General features: G+C 36.6%; 1 protein-coding gene across 1 annotated transcript in view; it reads right to left on the bottom strand.

Annotated features, from left to right (window-relative positions):
* F5 (coagulation factor V) overlaps window positions 1-14,036 on the bottom strand; it is an 85,448-nt gene that overhangs the window by 60,344 nt on the left and 11,068 nt on the right. Inside the window, 1 exon segment of the mRNA XM_027086377.1 lies at window positions 12,533-12,655. Coding sequence (XP_026942178.1) covers window positions 12,533-12,655 — 123 coding nt within the window.

The following is a 14,036-nucleotide window of genomic DNA, read 5'->3' as shown; positions in this document are numbered from 1 at the left end:
TTGTTGTATCTTTTTTTCCCCCGCAAAAGATATCCTTTTGACACTGATAACCAATATTTAATAGGCTGAACTTTCACTCCATTGATAAAAAGGATTTGAGTGTTAAAATTATCAGGAGCTGAGAAATGTTAAAAGCTGAAATAACTTCCTGTGAATAATAATATTATTCCAGTCTAAGTCAAAAAGAAAAAAGAGTTTATGAGGAAGAGTCTCTGCTAATAAACACAATGAATTATCACCGGAAAGTTGCAAAATAGCTTTGGTAGCAAAGCACAAACAGGACTGATAAGGAGATCTGCCCTTTCAGGTTAAACCTTGTCTGTTGACTGAAATTCTCATGGCAAGTTGTTGACTAAAGCTATGTTGAATCAAGCATGATGACCCTTATTCAATGCTTCATGCTTTGTGATCTCATGAAGTTAAAAAATGATGTTTCTGGACATAATACTTCCACTGTTCCAACTGTGGTTCTACTATAGGAAATTCCTATAGTAGCAAATGGCATTCATAAGCTCTCAAAAGGACAAAATGTGATATTCTTTGTAGGGTGAGAGAGAACTTTTGAAGTTCTTCCTCTTTCTCTGGATAAACATATCCTATAGGTCAGTTTACTCATTCCCTGATCTCTGATATATATCATATAATTTCACAAATATTTAATTAGAAATTGTGATGATACTATAATTAAAATATTTATGAAATTGTATGATTAATGATACTTTCTTCTGCTAGACTGTGGGAGAAAGTACATGAGTTTGCGGGCAAGAATTGAAATTTCTTGGTTGTACCACCTGCTAACTGTGTGAATTTGGGAAAATTTCTTAACCTCCCTTTCAGCCTCAATTTTCTCTTTCATAACTTAAGATAATATAATCATTTTCTAGCAACAATATTATCATTTTGATGGGTTCTGAGGACTGAAAAATATATGTAAAACGTCTGGCACCTAACCAATGCTATGGCAACCTGTGCTGATATACTTTAGTATTTTGGCTATTTCCTTTCCAAGCCATTTTTATTTACTTACTTACTTATTTACTTATTTATTTTTATTTCATTTTATTTTTTTTGGTGGTACACGGGCCTCTCACTGCTGTGGCCTCTCCCGTTGTGGAGCACAGGCTCCGCAGGCTCAGCGGCCATGGCTTACGGGCCCAGCCGCTCTGCAGCATGTGGGATCTTCCCGGACCGGGGCACGAACCCGTGTCCCCTGCATCGGCAGGCGGACTCTCAACCACTGCGCCACCAGGGAAGCCCCCCAAGCCATTTTTAAATTAACATAACCTCTTTCATTTATGAAGAAATGAACTTCATACTTCTGATATGATTTATCTTGTGTTCTTAATTTCTCTTAATACACGTGAGAAAGACTGAATCTATTCTAAAGGGGGTAGGAACTGGTAGTAAGATCAGGTAACTGCTCACAATCACTGGGAAAATTAATACATTTCAGAGCAGGTGGAAAATAACCATGGTCTCTACTTTCCAATCTGGTCCTCAGTCCCTCAGTTTAGTTCAGTAATGATTGTCGTCATCATCATCTATGTTCCAGACTCTGGGCTAGGTGCCAGGGCACAAATGTAAGGAAGACAGCCTGAGACCCTGAGGGGCTCACAGCCCAGTTAATAGTAGATTACATGCTGGTGCACTGGTTGTCATGGATTTCACTTCTAGATTTCTTCTAGGGCCACTTCAATGGAGAAGCCATAATCAGAACACATTGTTCAACTGTAATGAGAGCAACCAATATAATTTTCTAAGAATCATGTAAGAGGCTCTAACACATGCTAGATATAGCAGTGTAACCAATTATCCAACTGTATCAAATTTAATTTTAAATGGTGTTACATATCCAGGTTTATTTAAACATATAGTGGTTTTTAATATCTACCTCATTGACCAGAGTAAATTACTGAGAATTTCACATTCACATGTTAGTTAAACATAAGATAAAGAGACAGAAGAGGCAAGAAGAACTACAGTCCTGCAGGCTGTGGAACAAAAACCACATTCACAGAAAGACAGACAAGATGAAAAGGCAGAGGGCTATGTACCAGATGAAGGAACAAGATAAAACCCCAGAAAAACAACCAACTGAAGTGGAGATAGGCAACCTTCCAGAAAAAGAATTCAGAATAATGATAGTAAAGATGATCCAGGACCTTGGAAAAAGAATGGAGGCAAAGATCAAGAAGATGCAAGAAATGTTTAACAAATACCAAGAAGAATTAAAGAACAAACAAACAGAGATGAAAAATAAAATAAGTGAAATGAAAGCTACACTAGAAGGAATCAATAGCAGAATGACTGAGGCAGAAGAATGGATAAGTGACCTGGAAGACAGAATGGTGGGATTCACTGCTGTGGAAAAGAATAAAGAAAAAAGAATGAAAAGAAATGAAGACAGCCTAAGAGACTTCTGGGACAACATTAAATGCAACAACATTCGCATTATAGGGGTCCCAGAAGGAGAAGAGAGAAAGGACGCGAGAAAATATTTGAAGAGATTATAGTCGAAAACTTCCCTAACATGGGAAAGGAAATAGCCACCCAAGTCCAGGAAGTGCAGAGAGTCCCATACAGGATAAACCCAAGGAGAAACAAGCCGAGACACATAGTAATCAAATTGACAAAAATTAAAGACAAAAATTATTGAAAGCAGTGAGGGAAAAATGACATATAACACACAAGGGAACTCCCATAAGGTTAACAGCTGATTTCTCAGCAGAAACTCTACAAGCCAGAAGGGAGAGGCATGATATACTTAAAGTGATGAAAGGGAAGAACCTACAACCAAGATGACTCTACCCAGCAAAGATCTCATTCAGATTCAATGGAGAAATCAAAAGCTTTACAGACAAGGAAAAGCTAAGAGAATTCAGCACCACCAAACCAGCTCTACAACAAATGCTAAAGGAACTTCTCTAAGTGGGAAACACAAGAGAAGAAAATAACCTACAACTACAAACCCAAAACAATTAAGAAAATGGTAATAGGAACATACATATTGATAATTACCTTAACATGAATGGATTAAATGGTCCAACCAAAAGACACAGGCTTGCTGAATGGATACAAAAACAATACCCATATATATGCTGCCTGCAAATGACCCACTTCAGTCCTAGGGACACATACAGACTGAAAGTGAAGGGATGGAAGAAGATATTCCATGCAAATGAAAATCAAAAGAAAGCTGGAGTAGCAATACTCATATCAGATTAAATAGACTTTAAAATAAAGAATGTAACAAGAAACAAGGAAGGACACTACACAATGATCAAGGGATCAAACCAAGAAGAAGATATAACAATTATAAGTATATATGCACCCAACATAGGAGCATCTCAGTATATAAGGCAAATGCTAACAGCTATAAAAGAGGAAATCAACAATAACACAATAATAGTTGGGGACTTTAACACCTCACTTAGACCAATGGACAGATCCACCAAAATGAAAATAAATAAGGAAACAGAAGCTTTAAATGACACTATAGACCAGATAGATTTAATTGATATTTATAGGACATTCCATCCAAAAACAGCAGATTACACTTTCTTCTCAAGCGCACATGGAACATTCTCTAGGACAGATCACATCTTGGGTCACAAATCAAGCCTCAGTAAATTTAAGAAAGTTGAAATCATATCAAGCATCTTTTCTGACCACAACGCTATGAGATTAGAAATGAATTACAGGGAAAAAAACAAAAAACGCAAACACATGGAGGCTAAACAATATGTTACTAAATAACCAAGAGATCACTGAAAAAATCAAAGAGGAAATCAAAAAATACCTAGAGACAAATGACAATGAAAACACGACGATCCAAAACCTATGGGATGCAGCAAAGCAGTTCTAAGAGGGAAGTTTATAGCTATACAAGCCTACTTCAAGAAACAAGAAAAATCTCAAATAAACAATCTAACCTTACACCTAAAGGAACTAGAGAAAGAAGAACAAACAAAACCCAAAGTTAGCAGGAAAGAAATCATAAAGATCAGAGCAGAAATGAATGAAATAGAAACAAAGAAAACAATAGTAAAGATCAATAAAACTAAAAGCTGGTTCCTTGAGAAGATAAACAAAATTGATAAACCATTAGCCATATTCATCAAGAAAAAGAGGGAGAGAACTTAAATCAATAAAATTAGAAATGAAAAAGGAGAAGTTACAGCAGACACCGCAGAAATACAAGGCATCCTAAGAGACTACTACAAGCAGCTCTATGCCAATAAAATGGACAACCTGGAAGAAATGGACAAATTCTTAGAAAGGTATAACCTTCAAAGAACAAGGAAGAAATAGAAAATATGAAAATATGAACAGACCAATCACACGTAATGAACTTGAAACTGTGATTAAAAATCTTCCAACAAACAAAAGTCCAGGACTGGATGGCTTCACAGGTGAATTCCATCAAACATCTATCAAACATCTAGAGAAGAGCTAACGCCCATCCTTCTCAAAGTCTTCCAAAAAACTGCAGAGGAAGGAACACTCCCAAACTCATTCTATGAGGCCACCATCACCCTGATACCAAAACCAGACAAAGATTCTACAAAAAAAGAAAATTACAGACCAATATCACTGATGAATATAGACGCAAAAGTCCTCAACAAAATACTAGCAAACAGAATCCAACAACACATTAAAAGGATCATACACCATGATCAAGTGGGATTTATCCCAGGGATGCAAGGATTCTTCAATATATGCAAATCAATCAATGAGATACACCGTATTAACAAATTGAAGAAGAAAAATCATATGATCATCTCAATAGATGCAGAAAAGGATTTTGACAGAATTCAACACCCATTTATGATAAAAACTCTCTGGAAAGTGGGCATAGAGGGAACCTACCTCAACATAATAAAGGCCATATATGACAAACCCACAGCAAACATCATCCTCAATGGTGAAAAACTGAAAGCATTTACTCTAAGATCAAGAACAAGACCAGGATGTTCACTCTCACCACTATTATTCAACATAGTTTTGGAAGTCCTACCTATGGCAATCAGAGAAGAAAAACAAATAAAAGGAATACAAATTGGAAGAGAAGAAGTAAAACTGTCACTGTTTGCAGATGACATGATACTATACATAGAGAATCCTAAAGATGCCACCAGAAAACTACTAGAGCTAATCAATGAATTTGGTAAAGTTGCAGGATACAAATTAATGCACAGAAATCTCTTGCATTCCTATACACTAATGATGAAAAATCTGAAAGAGAAATTAAGGATACACTCCCATTTACCATTGCAACAAAAAGAATAAAATACCTAGGAATATACCTACCTAGGGAGACAAAAGACCTGTATGCAGAAAACTATAAGACACTGATGAAAGAAATTAAAGATGATACCAAAAGATGGAGAGATATACCATGTTCCTGGATTGGAAGAATCAATATTGTGAAAATGACTATACTACTCAAAGCAATCTACAGATTCAATGCAATCCCTATCAAATTACCAATGGCATTTTTTATGGAACTACAAAAAAAAATCTTAAAATTTGTATGGAGACACAGAAGACCCCGAATAGCCAAAGCAGTATTGAGGGGAAAAAATGTTGCTGGAGGAATCAGACTCCCTGACTTCAGACTATACTACAAAGCTACAGTAATCAAGACAATATGGTACTGGCACTAAAACAGAGACATAGATCAATGGAACAAGATAGAAAGCCCAGAGATAAACCCATGCACCTATGGTCAACTAATGTGTGACAAAGGAGGCAAGGATATACAATGGAGAAAAGACAGTCTCTTCAATAAGTGGTGCTGGGAAACTGGACAGCTACAGGTAAAAAAATGAAATTAGAACACTCCCTAACACCATACACAAAAATAAATTCAAAATGTATTAGAGATCTAAATGTAAGACCGGACTCTCTAAAACTCTTAGAAGAAAACATAGGAAGAACACTCTTTGACATAAATCACAGCAAGATCTTTTTTGATCCACCTCCTAGAGTAATGGAAATAAAAATTAACAAATGGTACCTAATGAAACTTCAAAGTTTTTGCACAGCAAAGGAAACCATAAACAAGACAAAAAGACAATCCTCAGAATGGGAGAAAATATTTGCAAATGAATCAACGGACAAAGGATTAATTTCCAAAATATATAAACAGCTCATGCAGCTCAATATTAAAAAAACAAACAACCCAATCCAAAACTGGGCAGAAGACCTAAATAGACATTTCTCCAAAGAAGACATACAGATGGCCAAGAGGCACATGAAAAGATGCTCAACATCACTAATTATTAGAGAAATGCAAATCAAAACTACCACGAGTTATCACCTCACACCAGTTAGAATGGGCATCATCAGAAAATCTACAAACAACAAATGCTGGAGAAGGTGTGGAGAAAAGGGAACCCTCTTGCACTGTTGGTGGGAATGTAAATTGATACAGCCACTATGGAGAACAGTATGGAGGTTCCTTAAAAAACTAAAAATAGAATTACCATATGATCCAGCAATCTCACTACAGGGCATATACCCAGAGAAAACCATAGTTCAAAAAGAGACATGTGGGACTTCCCTGGTGACGCAGTGGTTAAGAATCTGCCTGCCAATGCAGAGGACATGGGTTCAAGCCCTGGTCAGGGAAGATACCCCATGTCGTGGAGCAACTAAGCCCGTGTGCCACAACTACTGAGCCTGTGTGCCACAACTACTGAAGCCCGTGTGCCTAGATCCTGTGCTCCACAGCAAGAGAAGCCATTGCAATGAGAAGCCCGTGCACTGCAGTGAAGAGTAGCCCCCATTCACCACAACTATAGAGAAAGCCTGTGCACAGCAACGAAGACCCAATGTACCCATAAATAAATAAATAAATTTACAGAATAAAGTTGAAAAAAAAAGACACATGCACCCCAATGTTCATTGTAGCACTATTTATAATAGCCAGGTCATGGAAGCAACCTAAATGCCCATCAACAGACGAATGGATAAAGAAGATGTGGTACATATATATAATGGAATATTATATAATATTATATAAAGGAACGAAATTGGGTCATTTGTTGAGACGTGGATGGATCTAGAGACTGTCTTATAGAGTGAAGCAAGTCAGAAAGAGAAAAACAAATATCATATATTAACACATATACGTGGAACTTAGAAAAATGGTACAGATGAACCGGTTTGCAGTGCAGAAATTGAGACACAGATGTAGAGAACAAACGTATGAACACCAAGGGGGGAAAGTGGCATGGGGGTGGGGGTGGTGATGTGATGATTTGGGAGATTGGGATTGACATGTACACACTGATGTGTATAAATGGATGGCTAATAAGAACCTGCTGTATAAAAAAATACATAAAATAAAAGTCAAAAATTTTTAAATAGAGAATTATAAGTGAAATATATATAAAAAACACATAAGATAATTTTCAAATAATTGAATGAATGATTTTAATTGTTACTATACTACTAAAAGATTAATTGTGAACATATTGAAACAAATAAATTTGCATATGGAGTAATTATACTGAGTGAGGATTACTAATGAGACAGTTTGGGGAAAATTTTTCAATGCTTTAATTCTTTTCATTCCAAAGCATTTTCTTTTACCTTTCATCTACAATAAAACATGCATGTTGTATATTTGATTTTGCAACCTATATAACATGAGGTATGAAATATAAATAGCTACTTAGAGGAAGCATTTATGAAATACATTTTTGGCAAATCTGATTTTGACTTTGTAATCAAAACAAAAAGTTTAAAACTCTTAACCGAAAAGATGAGAAATAGACAGGAAAGACTATTATACTAGAGCACAAAAAGTCCTTGTTTAGCTTCTCGCTAGAATAAATTCTTTATACAAGGGCAGCCTTTTATTTCATAGTTTTTCAATTCTGTTCATTTCCTGCTTAGTCCATAGTCAGCTCTGTGATTTGTTTACCCTTGTCATGATGAGCTAATTATTTGCCAAGAGGCTCTGAGTATTTTTTTTTCAAATGTAAAATGGTGCGTACAAGCTTTGGAAAAGGGAAGTTACATAAAGAGCCACTTTGGTCACCCATTAGAGTGCTTGTTCATGAAATCCTCCCTTGTTATTTATTTTCTTGGACAGCTCTTTTCCCCTCCATTTAATAAACTTAGTGAACAGTTCAGTGTGCATTTAAAGATTCAGAACATTCTTTATTCTTATAGCTTCTAGAACATCCTAGAAGCTATAATTTAGGCAGTGGGCAAATTAGAGTGCTGATGTTTTGTGAAGAGCCTGGTTTCATCGCACAGGGCGTGCAAGTCTCTTTCATAGGAGAGTTCATAGTTTTTAGATTTACAAGAATTATTATATTAGCCCTTACAGTTTGTTTCAGGTATTTATCATATACTCAAAGAAGTATCTATATAAGCCCAAAATACCCAGATGCAAAGTGAAAAATGTAATTGACTACATGATGTCAAGCATTGGAATGTTTTGAAAAAATATTTTTTCATATAGAGAATTTGGCAACACTTAGATGCAAAGAGCTATCTCTGGTGGAAAAGTTATTTATTTACTTGCTCGTTTATTTATTTATTACTTGGAGAGCTGGCTTACCAGCAGACAGCTGGATATTATAGAACTAATTTCGTTGTATAGTACTCATAATGCAACTCACACATTTAAATTGTGAGAATATAAATCAAAGAATAATATTAAGATTCCCTCTGAAACAAACCTTTAAAGGTAATGGACCAAAACAGCTTCAGAAATCTTACTGGACAACAAAATTTGCTCAAAGGTGTAGCATTATAATCAAACAGTTCAGCATGTACTGGCAACAGAGTTTCTAAAATTTTAGCCTCAAATTGAAATTCTTTTAGTGATAAAAAGTTTTAAAATGATTAAGTACAGCTGCAGATATTTTATTTACTGGTTTAAAAACATATTCCTATTAAATACATTTCTAAAAGGAATGTTCTTGTAAGCATTTTTATGAATCACAGTTTGTCTATCCTGCCAAAAGGGTTACCCGTCATTGCCCTACGTAACGCTGTACACCTGGGGTTGGGGTGCAACTGGAAGTAATTTGGAAACACTATGCTACAACTTGGCATTTATGTCAGATGCTTCCAGTTTATGGATGGAAGGCCATCATGAGACTTCCACACTAAATACAGTAACATCTTTCCTTGCCAGGACTCAGATTTCCAATTATCTCCTAACTAAGGCATAGCCAAGAATTAAAAAAGCAACAAGGTTCCTGGACAACCAAAATAAATATTACATAATCCATGAATGAAAGCTCAGGGTCTTTACCTGTAGACAATACCAGAGACTCTTAACCTGTAGACATTACCAGAGACAGTAATGTAGTTTGTTTACTCTTAGACTGAACGCAGTTCTAACATTTGTGGATCTTTGTAAAATCTCAAAGTAGAGTGGAAGTAATGGTTTAGAAAGGGATTCGAATTTTCCTCCTTACTCTTCTGTTTTAAAAAAAGTCTGGGAAAGTATAACATTTAGAAAGATTTGCATCCAAAGTGATTAAAAGAAAGTATCTTACACTTAAAGAAGGAAACCTCAAACTATCTGGAAAACATTCTTATCCAAAACAACTCATTCGTTATGTCCTCCTGGACAACTGAAGTTTTCTATGCAATTTTAGTTCATTTTGTCATCTAAATTCCATCGTGGAGTTTTATTTCATTTGAGTGGAAATAAAATGACGAGCACTATATAAAGCCAAGGTCTTCATTCAGTCTAAGCTTCTAGAAACAAAATTTAATACCTGCAATATAAACAGCCATGAAAGAACCACAGCAATAACACTCTCCTTATTGTGTGCAACTATGTGCCAAAAACCTTAACATATATTATGACTAACCCTTGCAATAACTTTAGATGGAAGGAATTGCTATCCCCATTTTATAGATATAAAACCGAGAGTTAGAGATAAAGGAAATTTTCTAGGTAAACTTAGGGTTCAAACCCAGGTCATTCTGGCTCTAAAGCCAGCATTCTTTCTACCTTTTTCTTCTAGCTGATGACAGTAGGTCTCCAAATCTTTAGTGGGGCTCAAGGATTAATTCCCAGATAAGGAAGATTGCTGTCTAGGTTGGATCATTCACTGATTAGATCAAGCAACCACACAGGCAAGAATTGAGTCTGCTCTCAAGACACTTATATTGTTTCAACCTCTCACCATTCATCTCTCAAATATCTACCTCTGAGATAAAGGAATCTGGATTCTCTTGTAGCTGACTCAGCATGTAGTTAATTTATTTCCACTCCTGAAAAAATAGTTCAAACCATAGAAGGAGGCTATGGGTGAGGATGAGTGTCAGACATGAAGGAGGAGGAGATGTTTTATTCTCAGAGAGGGCATGATAAAATGAATAGAAGCCTTGTCTTATTTTTTATTTTTATTTTTCACTGCAAAGGATACTTTAGCTGTTTACTAGATTTGCATCTCATTTCTAAGATAACATTTGACTTTCTCCATCAATCTGTGCTTACCTTTCTCAGACTCATGAAACCAGGGGCAATAACCAAGTGACCAATGGAAGTGGTGGGAGCATTTTATACAATTGCTCATAAGTGATTCTGGCCATAGGGGAGTGTAGGGACAAATAAACAGTAAAGGAATGGGGATACTGTTGCAAGGTTCATTCCCTGTGCAAACAGCTTAGCTAGCATACAAAGTCCACAACGCTTACCTCCTCCCACACCTGAAAGAGAACCTGCATGGGACATTCTGAGGGTTCTCCCCTCGTGCATTGTGTTGCTGAATTCCTGATGCAGTCATCTGGAATCCTTATAAGTAGGTGATTCTTCACTATGTCACTATGCCATTGCATGCTACCTCACCCAGAGTCTTGCCAAAGTGCCTTTTTAAGATGCCTGAAATTACAGTTAATGCTTCATTGTTTTTCCTCAAGCCAAATGTTGAGTGATAGTACTAATAGTCCTGGGGAGGTTAGTTCATTGACTTATTATCAGTCATTTATATGTTGTCAGAATGAGTTTGATAACAATTTACATAGGAAACAATAAATATAAAAGTCACTTCCTAATCCCTATATTGTCAAATAAATATTAAATTATTTGAGCATATTTTAAAATTTTTAATTGAGATATAATTGACATATAACATTAGAATTTGAACACATTTTGATTGAAGAATTACCTTTACCATCATAGCTAATATTTATCAAGTGCTTATTATATGTCACGCATTGTTCTAATATTTCATGACAACAAACCTATATGAGGTAAGTGTAATTACTATCCTCATTTTATAGATGAGAAAGATGAGGCACAGAGAGGTTAAGTAACTTTTCAAAAGTCACACAGCTGATAAGTGTCTCAGCCAGGATTTGCACCAGGCATCTAGTTCCAGAACCTACATTGTAAACCACTCTCCTACCCAGTTCCTCTCTTCAAAGGTATAATGGCTGGAACACATGGGAAAAAGAAGATTTGTGAATCATGAAGGGTTAAAATTTATTTTAAATGTTATTATACCAATATCTATTACAATATGGATAATTTTCTTATATCAGTTCCTAGCAGAACTCTGCTCTGCTTAATGTGGTCTGAACATCAACATAATGGAAATAATCAGAACAATATCAACATGGGTACTTACCATCCTGTGGCTTTTATCACCACCATCTTCATGATCTTCACCATCATTGTTATCATCATCATCATTATCATCATTTATTGAGGGCTTACCAGGTTCCAGGCACCATGTTTAGTTTGTTACCTTAAGTGATCTCATTTGATCCTCAAAGTAATCTTGTGAAGGGTTAAAATTATAATCGTTCTCATTTTATAGATGAGAAAACTGAGGCTCAGAGGGGCTAAGGTCATAGAACCAGAAATTGTAAAGCTGGAATTTGAATTTAAGTCTGCCTTCAAAGCTTATGTTCTTAAGTACTTCACTATGTCCAAAATTTTAATACTACTTCTACTACCACCGTCACCACCAAATATCACTTATTAAGTGCCATCTATGTGCCAGGCTAGTCCTATGTTGCTATTTCGAACTATGTCTCATGAGCCAAATCCAGTCAGCTGCCTGTTTTTGTAAATAAAGTTTTATTGGGACACAGCCATGTGCATCCATTTACATATCGTCTATGGCTGTTTTTGTACTAAAGAGTAGAGTTGAGTAGTTGCAACAGAGATTCCATAGCTCACAAAGCCCAAAATATTTACTGGCTCTTCACAGAAAAGTATGTAGACCCCTGCCTTAACCCCTCTTGCAATATATGTATTATTATTCTCATTTTGCAGAGGAACATATTGGAGTTCATAAAGATTAGGTAACTTGCCCATCCAACTATTAAAAAACAAGAACCTACCAAAAAACTGAGGTCCAGATGACCCCAGAACTTTTTCATTTTCCTCTCTGAAATCTACGAAGGCAGCAACTTTTATAATTACCAGTTGCAGGAAAGGAGATTTCTCTAACTTGGTCAACAATATGGTTTAAAATGTTTGACACAGGTGGTAAAGAGTTGTAAGTTTTCCCTTGTCAGAGGGATGTTAAATTCCTCTTACCTTCTGAGAATTTACTGTACTTAATTCCTTGAGGATGGATGCTTAGGGGCTTGTCTGCCTTATTCTTAAAGTGAACTTTCATGATGTCTCCAACTTCAGCATATAAAGTAGGCCCGAGAAGTCCTATGAAAACAAGGATTTAAAATATGTCTGTGTTCAGGATTACCAAGACAGAGCTGCTAAGCAAGAAAAACATGCAGAAAACCCCACGGGTGATTGCCGTCATTCCTCTCAGTCCTGAGGTTGACCTGTTTATCTTCAATCTAGAAGGCTTTGCCAGCTCATTAACTCTATATTACATGCAGGCAGATAAGGATAGGAAGGTAGAAATACTTGGCTTGGGCCCAAAGCTAGTTAAGAGAGTAGAAGAAATAGTTCTGACCATGTCCACCCCATTCTGATCCACTGTCATTCCTGGGGAGACTACCATCTTGGGTCAAGAAAGATGTTCATTTTCATTTATACAGGGTAATGTAAGAAGGGTGACTGGCTACTTTAGATCTCTCTGAAGGGGAGACCTCAGAGACCTGAATGAAGTCAGGGAGCAGATCAGACTGTTCTCTGGTCCTGAGGCAAATTCAAAGTCCCTGAGGCAGGAGCTTGATGTATCCAAAGAACAGTCAGACAAACAGTGTGGCCAGAGTGAGAAAAGTTGGGGGTGGAGAGGGCAGATCACCCTCTATGGGCCATGGTAAGGACTCTGGATTTTCTTCTAAGTGAAATGGGAAATCACTGGAGCTTTGTGCAACAGAGAGACATGGTCTGGTATGTTTTAAAAGTTCAATCTACTGGGCATATGCCCAGGGAAAAACGTAATTCAGATAGACACATGCACCCCAATGTTCATTGCAGCACTATTTGCAAGAGCCAGGACATGGAAACAACCTAAATGTCCATTGACAGATGAATAGATAAAGAAGATGTGGTACATATATACAATGGAATATTACTCAGCCCTAAAAAGGAACGAAATTGGGTCATTTGTAGAGACATGGATGGACCTAGAGACTGTCATACAGAGTAAGGCAGAAAGAGAAAAACAAATATCATATATTAATGCATATATGTGGAATCTAGTAAAACGGTACCGATGAACCAGTTTGCAGGGCAGAAATAGAGACAGATGTAGAGAACAAACGTGTGGACACCAAGGGGGGAAAGCGGGTGTGTGTGTGTGTGTGTGTGTGATGAATTGGGAGACTGACATATATACACTAATATGTATAAAATAGATAACTAATAAGAACCTGCTGTATAAATAAATAAATAATTTTAAAAAGTTCATCCTAGCTGCTGTGTACAAAATATTCTGTGTAGTGACAAGAGTGGAAGCAGAACAGGTGGTGTAAACGAGAGACAACAGTGTATTGGGCCAGCATGTGTAGCAATGAAGTGGGGAGAAGAGGTTGGATTCTGGACATTTCAACAGTAGAGCCAGCAAATTTGCTGAGGAGTTGGATGTGGCACTTGAGAGAGAGAAGTCAAGGATGACACCAAGGTTTTT

The sequence above is a fragment of the Aethalodelphis obliquidens genome, unplaced genomic scaffold, assembly GCF_003676395.1.
Source record: "Aethalodelphis obliquidens isolate GAN/ISIS:26980383/991018 unplaced genomic scaffold, ASM367639v1 scaffold55, whole genome shotgun sequence".
Taxonomy (NCBI): domain Eukaryota; kingdom Metazoa; phylum Chordata; class Mammalia; order Artiodactyla; family Delphinidae; genus Aethalodelphis; species Aethalodelphis obliquidens.
This window is presented reverse-complemented; position numbering and strand designations above follow the sequence as displayed.